The sequence below is a fragment of the Solea solea genome, chromosome 2, assembly GCF_958295425.1.
Source record: "Solea solea chromosome 2, fSolSol10.1, whole genome shotgun sequence".
Taxonomy (NCBI): Eukaryota; Metazoa; Chordata; class Actinopteri; order Pleuronectiformes; family Soleidae; genus Solea; species Solea solea.
The window spans coordinates 18,782,299-18,795,629 of NC_081135.1; the positions used below are offsets into that span (position 1 = coordinate 18,782,299).

Genomic DNA, 13,331 nt, shown 5'->3' on the forward strand with positions numbered 1-13,331 from the left:
ACTTTTTTGAAAAAAGTTTATTTCCATGCACAAATTGGCTGATTATAGGGGGGAGAAAATAATTTGACAAGTTCCTGAAGTTTCACTGGGGTTCAGAGAAAGAGATTTGTGCTTTTGTACGGCATCTTGTCTCTGGTGGAAATGCAGCCAATCAGTGAGAATGACAAATGAGGAAAAGGCCTGTGTTTTAAAGGAACAATGCTTAATTACATTCAAATCTGCCATTTAGAGTCCACTGTCCTGCCTGAATGTTGGCAGACCTCAGTACAATGTGTTGACTGCATCCTTCCTTTTTCTGTCTTGATTTGTTTTTCTTTGCCCATTTCAGGGTTATGCAGCATAACCATTCTGCTGAACGCATTATAATTTCCACAGTAATCAGTCTGATCTCTTTTTTGTGGCAGAGCTTTAATCAAACATCTCATAGCCTCTACCAGCCAGAAATGTGTTATTCTGACTGAAACACAAAAAAGCATGCAATTACTCACAGTGGATCTGTCCCTCCTCTCCGCTACAGCTGCAGAAAAGAGGGTGCTATTCCAAACACATCCTCCTCCTTTCTCTTCTCTTTCCTTTTTACTGTGTGCTGGAAAATAGGATCAACCAGCCAGCCCAGACCATAATGAGAGAGGACGTTGAGATGTTTTTTTTTTTTTTTGTTTTTTTTTGCAACTTACAAACACAATGTAGAATCCCTCAGGTTACTGCTCTCTTCTATATGGAAACATCAGCTCATGGTGAAATGTGCCATTTGTGAGGGGAAAAAACATTTGAGGTTTATAACCTGAATATACTGTAGATGCCTTTTATTTGATGTGTAATTAAATGTCAACAACCGTAATTTAAGCAAAGTGATATGTCTTTATTCCTTTTCCATTCATAGAAAATGTGTTATGGTAAGTGTAAATCCATAAAGCTGTTTTCATGTTTATACCTCTCCCAATAGTCAAAATGTTATCAATTTAATCAGTAATCTGTAGAGATTACACTTTCTACTAAATAGATAAGTACTGTATACTACCTATAACTGGAACACAGCATGTGAAAATGAGCTCACTGTAAAAACATTTTCTCCAACCTAAATTCTGCTCCTCTAAATCATGTCCTCATTTCTTACAACACCAAAATACGTTGGGGAACACAATGACAATTCTTTAAACTGGACCAGGCAGATGGAAACAAACTACCTAGCAAAACGTGTGAAATTTAAACCCCTTTGGTGCACAACCAAAGACAAATGTTTATGGAGGTAGGCAAACTATTTATCATAGGTCGCTGGTCTTAAACAGATTATCAGTATTAATGAGGTTCTCTTTGAGCAAAATGTAGATGTTTAGGAACCCTGGGCAAACAGCTTTCTTTTTGCTATTAATAATTAGAGAGGATTTAGCATTTCTCAAGCAACCATGTAGCAGCTTTGACACTAAAAGTCCAATTAGGAGGTATTTCACTTGCTTGTTGCATGATGAAGACAAAAACACAAATGTACCATTAGTAATATTGTACATTATAAGTCAAAGTCAAACAACTATACAATAGTTTTGGAGCCATGCAGTGCCTTATTAATAACAGCAACATTTCTCATGGCAAGTGGGTTGTTCTAAGCATCCTGAAGAAAAGCAGTCTTTACAAATAAAGGAAGTTATACATGGCAGTTCAGAAGAAGAACATCTATTTAACTTAATTTAAATAAATGTACATTGGTGGATACCCTGCCTTTCGCATTATGTCAGCTGGAATTGGCACCAGGGCCTACCACCCACCAAGCCCTGGACTCTGTGTTCTGGCCGGGCCACTGCAGATTAGTGGCAATGTTATGGGCCACTTCCTGTCTGGGAAGACTTACTTCCTGTACAGGTCATGGCTTGCAGACGTGTTAAGGGCAGGCCCTTGGTCTCACATATCAAGTTTCGAGCCCATCTGTCAATAAACGGGCGAGACCACTGTGTGAGTGCTCGGGCCCTAATAATAATAACATTAACAATAACAATAACAATAACAACGACAACAACAATACTACTACAACTGATAATAATAATAATAATAATTATTATTATTATTGTTATTATATTATTATGATAATAATAATACATACTTTATTATTGATATGTGATATATATATGTATGTGACATTTATTGTACTTAAGTATCAAAAGTAATTTTCTGATATAAAATGTATTTAAATTGAACAAGTAAATAAAAAAAGTGAGGAGTTAGGATTGAGCCACAGTAGATAGGGTGAGTTGCCTTTCAACTAAGGCTGTGGGTTTAATTCCGTTCTGTGTTCCGTTAATGTGTTCTTGAGCAAGACACTTAACCCCATGTTGCAGCATTTGAATGGGTGAATGGCAAAACTGTAGTATAAAGCAGCTCATCGAGGCTAGAAAATACAGACCATTACCAATTCTTCTTCTTCTGATTTTATCTGGTAGTAATGAGTAACAAAGATAGTTAGAGGAAATGTAGTGGAGTAAAAGTAAAAGTTGCTAGAAATATAAATAACAAAGTAAAGTACATAAGTGAATCGTGTACCTAAGTACAGTAACGAAATACTTGTACACTGCTAAATAAATAATCAACTGTGAATAGAAAGCAATAACATAACAATACATTAATAACACATATATTTAATATTAATATATAAATATTAATATTGGATGAAACTGAAGATAAGTGAACAATATGAAGTGATGAAGGCTGTGGCAACAATACCGGCAAGAAATTAAAACTACTTTAACTCCTGGTCCCCATATGAGAAGGTAGCACTGGACCATGATGATGCTGCTGCTGATATTTGAAACAGTTCAACGTGCTGCTTGTGAACACACCCCCACCATGCTCACGCAGCGGTAGATTTGGATTGGACGGACATCTGGGCGAGGAAAATGGGAGACGACTTGGGTGACGAGTGGTGGCAACACGATGGTAATTAATTTAGTAAGTTTACTCATTATGTTAAAGACAGATGTGCGGTGTTTCTAAACGGGGTCTTGTTAGCTGTAATGTGACACGCTGCTTCTTCACATTAGCTTCTAAGATATCGCGAGAAAGTATGGGTCTAAGCTAACTGTATGCTAACGTACACGAGCCAGCTGTGGATCGGGAGTTTCTCACTTAAGTTTCCAGTCTGAGTGAACATGCAGTTTAAAAACCACAACGCAGAATTGGGTGTTTGATTACATTCTCTTTAATTTGTTAAAACTGACAGAGTTGGCGTTTTTAGTACAGGTTGTTATGACAACACGTGCTTGTGTGTGTGCATGTTTGTAAAGGGAAACTAGTTGTTAGCTTCTTTCTAACTTTGTTTCTCCTTCACATGCCATTGAAAGTCACAATTAACTAGATATCTCTCATACGTGGTGTTTAGCTATTGACATTCCACCATACCCACCTTCATTATCTGCACATGTTATCTGTTTTCATAGGAAGGTTGTTGTGGCTGCCCTTGCAAAATCATACACTCTGCATACCAATAGAGGGCCCTCGTGTGCTTCAAGGATTATTGACCTGGTCGTGTTAGACCACCGTCTAAATGAAAAATTACTCTTTTCATTAAAATACGCAGACTTATTGTTTTTGTAGACATATTATCAGACATACAGTATTATCACTTAAAATAAGGGATGCATCATATGATATGCATGATACTAACTTACATCATGTAAATCTAACATAATAAAAACAATGCAAGTGAATCTCTTTAAAACAATAACAATGGCAGAAGGCAATAACCACTAAACATGTCTCCATTATTATTATTGTTATCTCCTTTGTTATTCCCCACTGTCCAAAATGCATATTATAGAGTTAGTAATTTAGTTAATTTGAACATTTGAAAGTCATTTCTGTTTTACTGCAGATGCTGCCCATGAATTATTTACTGGATTATTTGATGAACATGTAGTTGCAGCAGGTATATTGGACACATGTTGGACTATATAAATGAAATTGACTTGACTCAGGTCAGTGATTTTGCTGGATGGACTGTGGGAGGTTTTCTGTTTTTCTGTCCTGCATTGAGAGCTGTGCTGCATCGTCTGTTTGTGCCATATCCTTTGGTCTTGGGAATCATTGTTGGTTTAGGCTTCTGCAGTGACCCCAGAGGAATCTGATTCAGAAACAGAGACATAACAATCTATTGAGCTGTATTCACAGAATGTTCATTCCTGCAGCTTTATTTTTTTATATGTGTATACACTGTATTTTCTCAAGAAGAAAAAAATAACATGGCTTATTTCCATTGGCCGCGTACACCATGTTTTTAGCGGTCCATTCCACAGTGTATTGAGTCATTGTTGATATTGGTGTCCATCTTCAGAGCAAAGCTTGGCAGTGCATTTTTCAAATGTTACTTTTATTTAACTTTTATTTCACTAGGAAGTCACATGGGGATTAAAGTCTCAGCACAAGAGAGCAATATTTAGCCAGACATGTATCAATTAATTACATTGACTGCAGTTTGCAGGTACTATACTAGGTACTTATTTTTATTATTTAAAGGGACAAGGATTTCAAGTTTGAGTTTGAGCTGAAGATTATAAGAAAAGGTTTGAATGATCCAATATCAGTTCATCAAACACATCATTTACATCTGCAGTAAACATTACAAGTAAGCAGTTGTCTGGTTATTAGAACGTTGCTGGCTATGTGAGCTGCACTGAGCCATGACAGTCTCATGAACTGTGTTGTGAATAGTTATATGGACTGCCTGCAGTTTACGGGACCATCTCGACTTGGGGTCATTAACTGACTCTGGCTGGCCTGTAGTGTATGCAGAAGATATAACATTCCCAAGAATAATAAACTGAAAAAAAGACTGAACACTGATCTGAGGCTGAACCCATTTGTGTTAGTTGAAAATGCTACAACATGTGAGGCCAAGGAAGTCATGTGACTTGTGAATCACTGCTGGGAAGCCAATGCTAGGTAACAGCTGTTTGCAGAGATCAGGCTGACATTTTGTCAGCATAAACACTTCAGATGAATTAGTGAGCACTCTCATTTTCTGCCTTGTCTGTGACAATGAATGTAGATGTGTATCTGTACTTGAAACTCCAGTCCATGCTATATGGGATAGTATTTATTTTTCAAACCATATATATTACTGACTCCCTGCTGTACCTTTTTTTTTTTTAACTGGTGTTTATAGTTGGTTTGTTTATTCTTGCATTTTCCAAGGAAAATAAACCTTTTTTAATTTACTATTTAAGTGTGCTTCCATTTTAGCAGCAGTGTTGTACATTTTTGGAATAAGAAGAGTTGTTAAGTTTGCATCTGACGTAGCCGAATCAGTGAACTCTGTAAAATGATCAGATTGGAATTTTATTGGAGAAGCATTCAGATAAACAATTAATTCATGTACGCATGTTATTTGATAAGGTTGTCCCATTGTTGAACTGTAATTAAAAGCAGAATTCGTAAAACCAGGCTAAAAGTTTTGCCAAATAGAAAGACTGTATTTATTCCAGCATACCCTGTCCAAACTAGAGATGTTCCGATACCATTTTTAACCTCCCGATACCGATTCCGATACTTGTGCTGTGGGTATCGGCCGATACCGAGTACCGATACCAGTGTGTTATAAAAAAATATATATCATACTACGCCTGCATGACTGTGATATGATTATCATCACCAAATCCTTTACCGTATCAGTCACGGGTGTCAGACAGTGGAATAATCTGGATGAGGAGATGAAAAAATCAGCAAAACGGAGTGTATTTAAAAAGAAGTATGTAGAGATGACCATTAATCGATACAGAATGACCCAGGAGGAAAGTATGACAAAGGTCAGAGACAGAAATCTGTAGACACCGTGTGGATACGGCAGTGGAAGCAAATTTAACCAAACAACAGCTGACATACATGGAGTCTGATTGACTGTCTAGAGCTAGACTGCATCTCTGAGTGCTACCTGATGCTGAAACATGTTTTTGTCAAAATGTCATAAGAAAAAGAAAAATTATGTATTGTATGATGAAAATATGTATTCTGTGGGTAATGGGGACGGGACTAGATAAGCTTTTCCTTCTCCGGCTTTCCCTTTTGGTTATGTGTATTGTGTACATTGTGTGTATTGTGTACACATTGTGTAACTACACTAAGATGATGTGTGATGATGAGTGATCTAACTGACATGACCAAAATAAACACACATACACACACACATATATATATATATATATATATATATATAAATAAATAAATAAATCATTGGTGGTAAGGTTTGGCTCAGGTTAAACCCTCTGTAAAACATGAACGAATACAGCAAATTGACATCATTTATTTTTACCAGTGATATGTTATTTCGTTTTTCAGCTTGTACGTTTGTTTTCACTCTGGTCCAAACACCGCGGCACTGGCAGAGCTTCATGTTTCCATGACGACTGACCGGGAAAGGACGCGCGTGGCATCATTTTTACATGACTCCAGATTGTTAAAATGAGTCTCTGAAGTAACGCTAAACTTTAAAAACATGGGGCATACATACGCAGGACACAGGTACGCTGGTTAGTTGTCGCGCTGCTCTTTACGTTTAATAAACGGCCGCTCCAGTTTGACTGTAGACGCGCTAACGGAGCTAGCGCAGCTAACAACGCTAACGGAGCTAACTGGTAAATACTGCCAAACCGCTGACATGATGAGCTAACGTTAGCTCCTTGTCTACAGGTGTCGGGTGATCAGTTCTTCTTCACGCCTCTAAAACAGCACAGCGCAACTTTTTCAAGAGCGGCGAAGAAGAACCGCGTCAGAGCTAACGGAGCTCTATTAAATAACGTGGTATCGGATCGGTGCATGGACTCCAGTACTCGCCGATACCGATACCCACATTTTCGGCAGTATCGGAGGCATTTCCGATACCGGTATCGGAATCGGAACAACTCTAGTCCAAACACATGTACCTATGTACTGAGAGATTTATTTGGTTTCTTTTTCACAATTGGCCTTTTTACCCTGGCTGACATCCCATCCTCTCTTGTATTTGTGCCACAGAGATACTTGACAGAAAAGGCTTCACTTTGACATTTTATGAACAAAGCAAAAATTGTGAGAAGGCTCATGATATAGCCATGACATCACCATAAGATTTATGGTGATGTTTTGTGGCTAAATGCTCACACAAATGATTGTTAATCCTATCAAAGCCTCTGTTAAGTAATGTTCTGCCCCAGTCATCAAATATATCCCCTTGTTTGAGTTTAGTCAGGATTGTTATTGCTTCTCCATGTTTGAAATTGTATACCTGTGTGACTGTTATCTCAGGAGGCCTTGTGATCCCCCCAGTTGTCAGCTAGTCTCTTATGACAACCCATTCTGATAGTGGTAGTGAGATACCACATATAAATGTTATTTATTATCCAATCGTCTTGGTCTAATGGCTTCTGTCGTATTTTGTAACCATATTATTTGTGGCGTTGGTGTGTTGATGGAAAACTATGAATGCTCTGACACTAGTCTTAATATATTAAAACAAACTGGCTAACTTAAATTATATGATATGAAAAGGTTCATTTAGTTTAGCCTTGTTTTCTAGAGGACATGTTATTTTAGGTTGGACACACTCCAATCATATTTTTCCTAATGGATTCTCCAAATTACTCTCATTAGTGTGCTCGCCTCCAGTGATGCACACATATTCTTGTTTCAAAATGGTTTGTTACATCTTTTTATTTTGCATAAAATTTAGCAGCTGTATCTTTCTCACATTTAATGTTTTGGAAACATATATACTGCCTCTATACCTCACAGAATGATTGTAGTAGGTTAAAGGTACATTTTTCTAACGAGTCAAACAATGTTTGAGCTGTGTAGTTTGGTTTTTATTAAATTGTCATTTATATGACAGAACTTTGGTTTCTCTTTTACTTTACAAGAGGAAAATTTGATAAAGAAAACAGCAAGTGTTCATAAAGCAAGCAAATCCTTACTCACAGTAATTTCTGAAGACACTTGTTCTTTTTTGAATCCTTAACTTGCTATGGGATTTTCACAGTATGTGAAGTATGTGAAGCAGAGATTCAGGAGTTGTCCCACCAATGAACAATTATTCCTCTCAGTTCCAACTGATTTTATTTGCATGGAAAAACCTGTTGCTCTGTTGCTGCCAAGCACCTTTCAGTAGTTTTCAAGGTGAACAAGTAAAAAATGAAAAACGATACAAATTGTTTTAATTAACAGACAAAAAAAAACATAAATGAAACACAAAATTATGAAAAGTATGTACATCATGCATTTGGTTGCAATGATATCTCAATTAGCTCTGATACAGGTACTGGAAAAATAAACAAACAATAAAGGTATTGTTCAAAGTCAGTCTAGGCACGCATTAATTATAGCAGGTTTTACAAATGCTCTTTTAGGACAAATACCATAAACATTTATATGGCCATTGTTACAGAATATAACAACGTGTGCATATATATATATATTTATATATTTATTTACCTAATCACATAGGCCACTTACTGTAATATTAGAGGGGTGTGAGCCTGGAGAGGTAGCAGGGGATATAGTGATGCTACTTGTAATCTTGCCAGCACCTTTGACATGGCAGCCACTGGTGAGTACTTGAGTCCTTTGCTCATGTCTAAGATAGTATTGTCCATCAGGTTGTGAATGGCTGTGGGTCATACCATTGACAGACTGGATATAAGGGCTCCCCAAATGGATATGGATCTTGTTATCTTCTGTGGTGATAATACTGGGACTTGTGTCTGCACTGTTGGACTTCTGATGTTGCCAGCTGTTCTGCCACTCCGGGGTTTTACAAAAAACTGCCTGATTTGCAGCCTCAATTGGCTCTGGTGAGCAGGTCCTGACAGTAACAATCTGAATGGGGGAGCCGTTGAGGTCAGGTGTCACAGAGCGTGATGAATTTGGACTTAACACCCGAGTTATGGTCGTGCCATGAAGTGGGGAGATGGGGCGGGCGGGACTTGATGGGGGGGTTTTAATACTGGCTGCAGGCAGACTTGAGTTTTGGATGATGGTAATTCTCTGCTTGGGTGAGGCTCCACTTGTTGGGATGACAGCCGTGCTGGTGTAGGATGGGGCTGTGTCTCCAGTGGGGCTGCTAATCTCGAGTGTTGCTGTGTTAAGTATATGATGTGGTGTTACCTTGATGTGCAAGGGCTGCCCTCGTGTGTGTGTTAACATCATAACCTCCCCATTAACTGTTTGGTGCATATCTATGCTGTTACCTGAATGGCTACTGTATTGGCTCATGTTGTTATTTGCACTGTTCAAGCTGTTGAGATTGTTGAGAAGAAGAGAAGGTCTTCTGTTTATGACTTTTGCATTGCAATTTGGGTCCTTGTCGTCATTTTCTTCATCTTGTTTCTCACTGTGCTTGCCGTAGTCAGGAGGCAGACTGTCTACTGGCTCAGTTTGTACCCCTTTGGTGGTCTGATGGAAGTCTGAAAAGTCATTTCTGTCAGCACCAGGTGTCCGATTCTTGACTTGTTTATATCTGTCTAGCTCACTTGCCAGTTCTTTCATCTCTCTGGCCAAATCTCTGTTCCTGGCTTCTTGCTGGATCACTTTCCTTTGTAGTGAGGAGTGGTCAGTCTGCACTTTGCAAATGGACTCCTCAGTCCCCATCAGCTGCTGGAGTTTCTCCTTCAAGGTATCTACTTCTCTGGCTAAAAGTCTGGACTTAACCTGCTCCTTCTGAAGACGACAGAGGAGGAGGTGCTCCTGGTTGACTTCTTGCTTCTCTGCTTGCTCATACCTGGAAAGTTCCCTCTTTGCTACCTCAAGTTCTTCTGTTAGAGCCTTGGACCTCCTCTGTTCATCCTTGAACCTCTTCTCCAGGGACTCAAAGTTCTCTACCACGTTCAACAGCTCTCCCTCCAACACTTCCTTGTCCCGGAGTCTCTTCCGCAGCCTGTCTAGCTCTTCAGTCAGTTCTTTGAATTTGTTGTCCTCTGTTTGGCAGTGATGGCTGGCATTGTTTGGAATAGAGCCATGTGTGTACTTCTCCTCTTTCTCTTTCCTGTTTTCCAAGACCTGTAATCTTTTTCTCATTATGGTTACTTTATTCTGTAGCTCAATGTTCCTCCCCTCTTCCATTTTTAGTCTGTCTTGGAGCTCGTCTTTCTCCTTTGCTATACCCTTAAGCTTTTCCTCTAAATCTGCTTGAGACTTGAAAGTCTGCTGCCTCTCTTCTTTTAGTCTTTCTGTCATTGTTGTCAAATTGCTTTGCTCATTGTGCTTGCCCTCCTTCCTGTTTAGTTTTTCCTCAGCCTGCTGTAGCCTCTCAGCCATGTTCTTTCTGTCCTCCACCAAAGCCACAGTCAGTGACCTCAGCTTTGTCAGGTCCTGTCTAATCGTTGTTTCATTTTTTTCCATTTGGCTCTCGGCAGCTTCTAGGTCTCTCACCTTGACTCTCAAAGAATCAAGCTCACCTGACAGCATCTTGCTAACCTCTCTCTCTTTATCTAAGCTCCCCTTCAGAACACTACAATCCTGTTTGCTCTTAATTAAAGCCTCCTCTAGCCTGTCCAATTCACTGATTCTTCCATTGAGTTTATCCACCTCAACCCTCAGGCTACGGCCATGGCTGATCTCCCTCGCTAGTCTGCGGTCCAGGTCTCGACACTGGTCCCCCATCCGCATCAGTTCCTCGTCCTTCCCCTCCATTTCCACGACTCTTCTCCTTAGTACCTCCACCTCTGACAGCACACTTTGGGCTGTCATGGTGTTCCGGCTTTGTTTGAAGCTGGAAACTTTTTGCAGGGAAGTGAGCTGCTCCTTGTTTGTACTACAGTAAGCAGAACTGACGTTATGCTTGATGCGGTCTGTGGTAGTGGTCAGTTCTTTGACGCAATGCCTCTGCTCCTCCAGCAGATCACCTAGACACTGTTGCTCCTTTACAACCAGCAGAGCAAAAGCCTTTAGCTTATTCAGCTCCTCTTTCAGAGCTGAGACTTCTCTTTCATTTTTCTCCTCCTTTATTTCTTGATATTTTCTTTCCTTTACATTCAGGAGCTTAAGTCTGTGGAGAAAAACAAATGATAAAAGTCAAACGGAATGCTGAGGCCTACTTGTATTGTGAAATGTACTTTTCAGTGTCTACAAACCCTCTTTAGTGTTTATGCATAACCTTTAACCGCAATAACCACAATTAAACACACATAATTTCCAAACTTGTGTATTTTCAGCATAAACATTTATTTTCAGTTCAGAAAGAAAAGAAATTGCACAATATCCCCTACTTGGAACTTCCAGGAAGGCTAGGAATACTTCTAAACAGTTACGTACACACATTTCTGTGTGTCTACATGCTGTATTTGTGTCTGTGCCTATTTGTAAACCCTCAAACATGTGTGTGCATGTAAATGTCCTTGTTTATTTCTTGATTTTCTGCATTTTCCTCCATACGGCACCCTGTATGATGTGTTGACTAGGATGGCAGATGGTCCCTTGGCAGGGAGTGTTTGTTAATTAAGAAGTTGCTCCACTCTTGAGTACTCTTGTCTCTGCAACCCATCACCCTCCCTCTGTGCACCTCCAATGTTACCCCATTTCTAGCAAAGTGAGGCAGGAATTCCCCCCGTTCCATTAGTAATTACATAGTAGCTGCATTTACTTTATTTAAGTGCTGTCACTCCTTACATTCTTGCAGATTTACAGGCCAGCAATGTACAAATGTGTTAAATACACACACATTTGTGTGATGTGTTATTGCAAGAAACTGAAACTTGAAAGTGAATTTTCACTAATGCATTTTTTTTACTAAAAAAAAAGAAACTCTCTCCCTGGGTGTTGCGTTACTGGATTTGACTCTATATGTTTAAAGTCACTTTTAGAGTTGCTCTTGATTTGTAAGAAAGACAATGTTACATTGAAGTTATGAACCTGCATATTTAATAAATTATAGGAGTCTTAAATGTAACATTTATAGAATATATAGTGTACTTCCCATTTTATTACACATTACCTTTAACTGCAATGCATCTGTATGGGTTGTTTAATGAGGAAGGATATGATTTTCTAAATTATACAGGTGACAAGTCTTGCAAGAATTGTTCTTTGGGTATTTTACAGCAATAAGGCTACATCTTATCTCCACATAATTACCCAGTGGTTACTTACAGCTCTTACACTTACAAATGTAGTTGTTTAGTTTCTAAATTCATATTTCCAAGCTTGATAACGTTTTATCGTTCCTACCTGTGCTGTGCTGTTGGCCTCCTGTCCTTTAAAATCCTCAGAGAATAATGTGACTCTAGTCTTTCCCTTCTCCCTCTCCCGGAGATCCCAATGATGTGGACATTCCATCCAGAAAACCAAACATTATGAGAAGTGCTCTCTGCACACGGAGTCTCACTCACAGCCAGTGGCGCCCATTACATCATCAGCAAGACCTTATATGGGACTGTACAGGCTCTAAGGCTCTAGTGCTCCTTGTGTGCGTGTGTGTGTGTGTGTGTGTGTTTGTTTGTACTGGAGTTTAGCCCATTCTAGATGAGGTCATTGTGTAGTCATGCCAAAGAGGCTAATGGGAAGGACAGAGTGCATGCATGCATGTGTGCGCGTGTTTATGTGTGCATGTGTGTCACTTAAACTTCAATCACAATTCAGATTCCAAAGGCTATTTAATCTCTGTTTGTAGGATTAGCCTGAGCAAACATGTTAACCATGCTAAATAAGCACCAAACACTAAGCACTAATTTAGTACTTCTAAAAGCATGCAAACTGCAGTGTGTGTGAGTGCGAGAGTGAGAGTGATTAGAGAAAGAGAGATGTTCCCATGTTTTAAGAAAATACATGTTTTATGTTTTGTAACTGCCTTGCCTGGGGCCTGATAACCTGACTGGGAGATGACTTCATGAGTTCATCGACCCTCAATTACATCCATATGTTCTCTCTCACTAACCCCCCCCCCCCCCCCCCCCCCGTCTGTCTCTCACCGCCTCTTTTCTGCCTCCTTCTCATTCAGTCATTTAGGCCATTGTGCCCTTTTGATTTAAGGTATGTTTAAGTCTTTTCATTGCCTTGCCTTGTTACTTTTCTAGTTGTTTTTTTCATAAATGTCCTTTTTTGTGAGATTATGAAAGTAAAATCTACATATGTGTTTAGTGGAGCAGGGAGGAATGACAGTGGAATGATAAAACTATTGGTAATCACGGATAAACTCCTCTGTCCCAACAATATTGACAAAAATTAAATTGATTAGATCTTTGCTAGCTTTGCAGGACATAACAGACTTGCGGATCTGCTTGAGAAGTATGTTTTTCCTCTGTAAGTGCTTACTAGCCTTATGGTTCCTAGTTACAGCTTCCACTGCGAAATGTACCGCTGGTGGTATTTCTTTCTGTCAAGCAAAA

The 13,331-nt window shown here is 39.2% G+C and overlaps 2 protein-coding genes across 2 annotated transcripts in view; one reads left to right on the plus strand and one right to left on the minus strand.

Annotated features, from left to right (window-relative positions):
* Positions 1 to 2,803: 2,803 nt before the first annotated feature.
* cmss1 (cms1 ribosomal small subunit homolog) overlaps positions 2,804 to 13,331 on the plus strand; it is a 30,642-nt gene continuing 20,114 nt past the window's right edge. The window contains exon 1 of the mRNA XM_058622176.1: positions 2,804 to 2,925. Within this exon, the coding sequence (XP_058478159.1) occupies positions 2,886 to 2,925 (40 nt within the window). The 5' untranslated portion in view covers positions 2,804 to 2,885. The remainder of the gene's footprint in view (positions 2,926 to 13,331) is intronic.
* On the minus strand, positions 8,152 to 12,325 carry LOC131449973 (filamin A-interacting protein 1-like). Its single transcript, XM_058622174.1, has 2 exons — positions 12,175 to 12,325; positions 8,152 to 10,996 (listed from the first exon to the last, which is right to left on the minus strand). The coding sequence occupies exon 2, from the start codon at positions 10,696 to 10,698 to the stop codon at positions 8,446 to 8,448; it is 2,253 nt and encodes a 750-aa protein (XP_058478157.1). The 5' UTR covers positions 10,699 to 10,996; positions 12,175 to 12,325; the 3' UTR covers positions 8,152 to 8,445.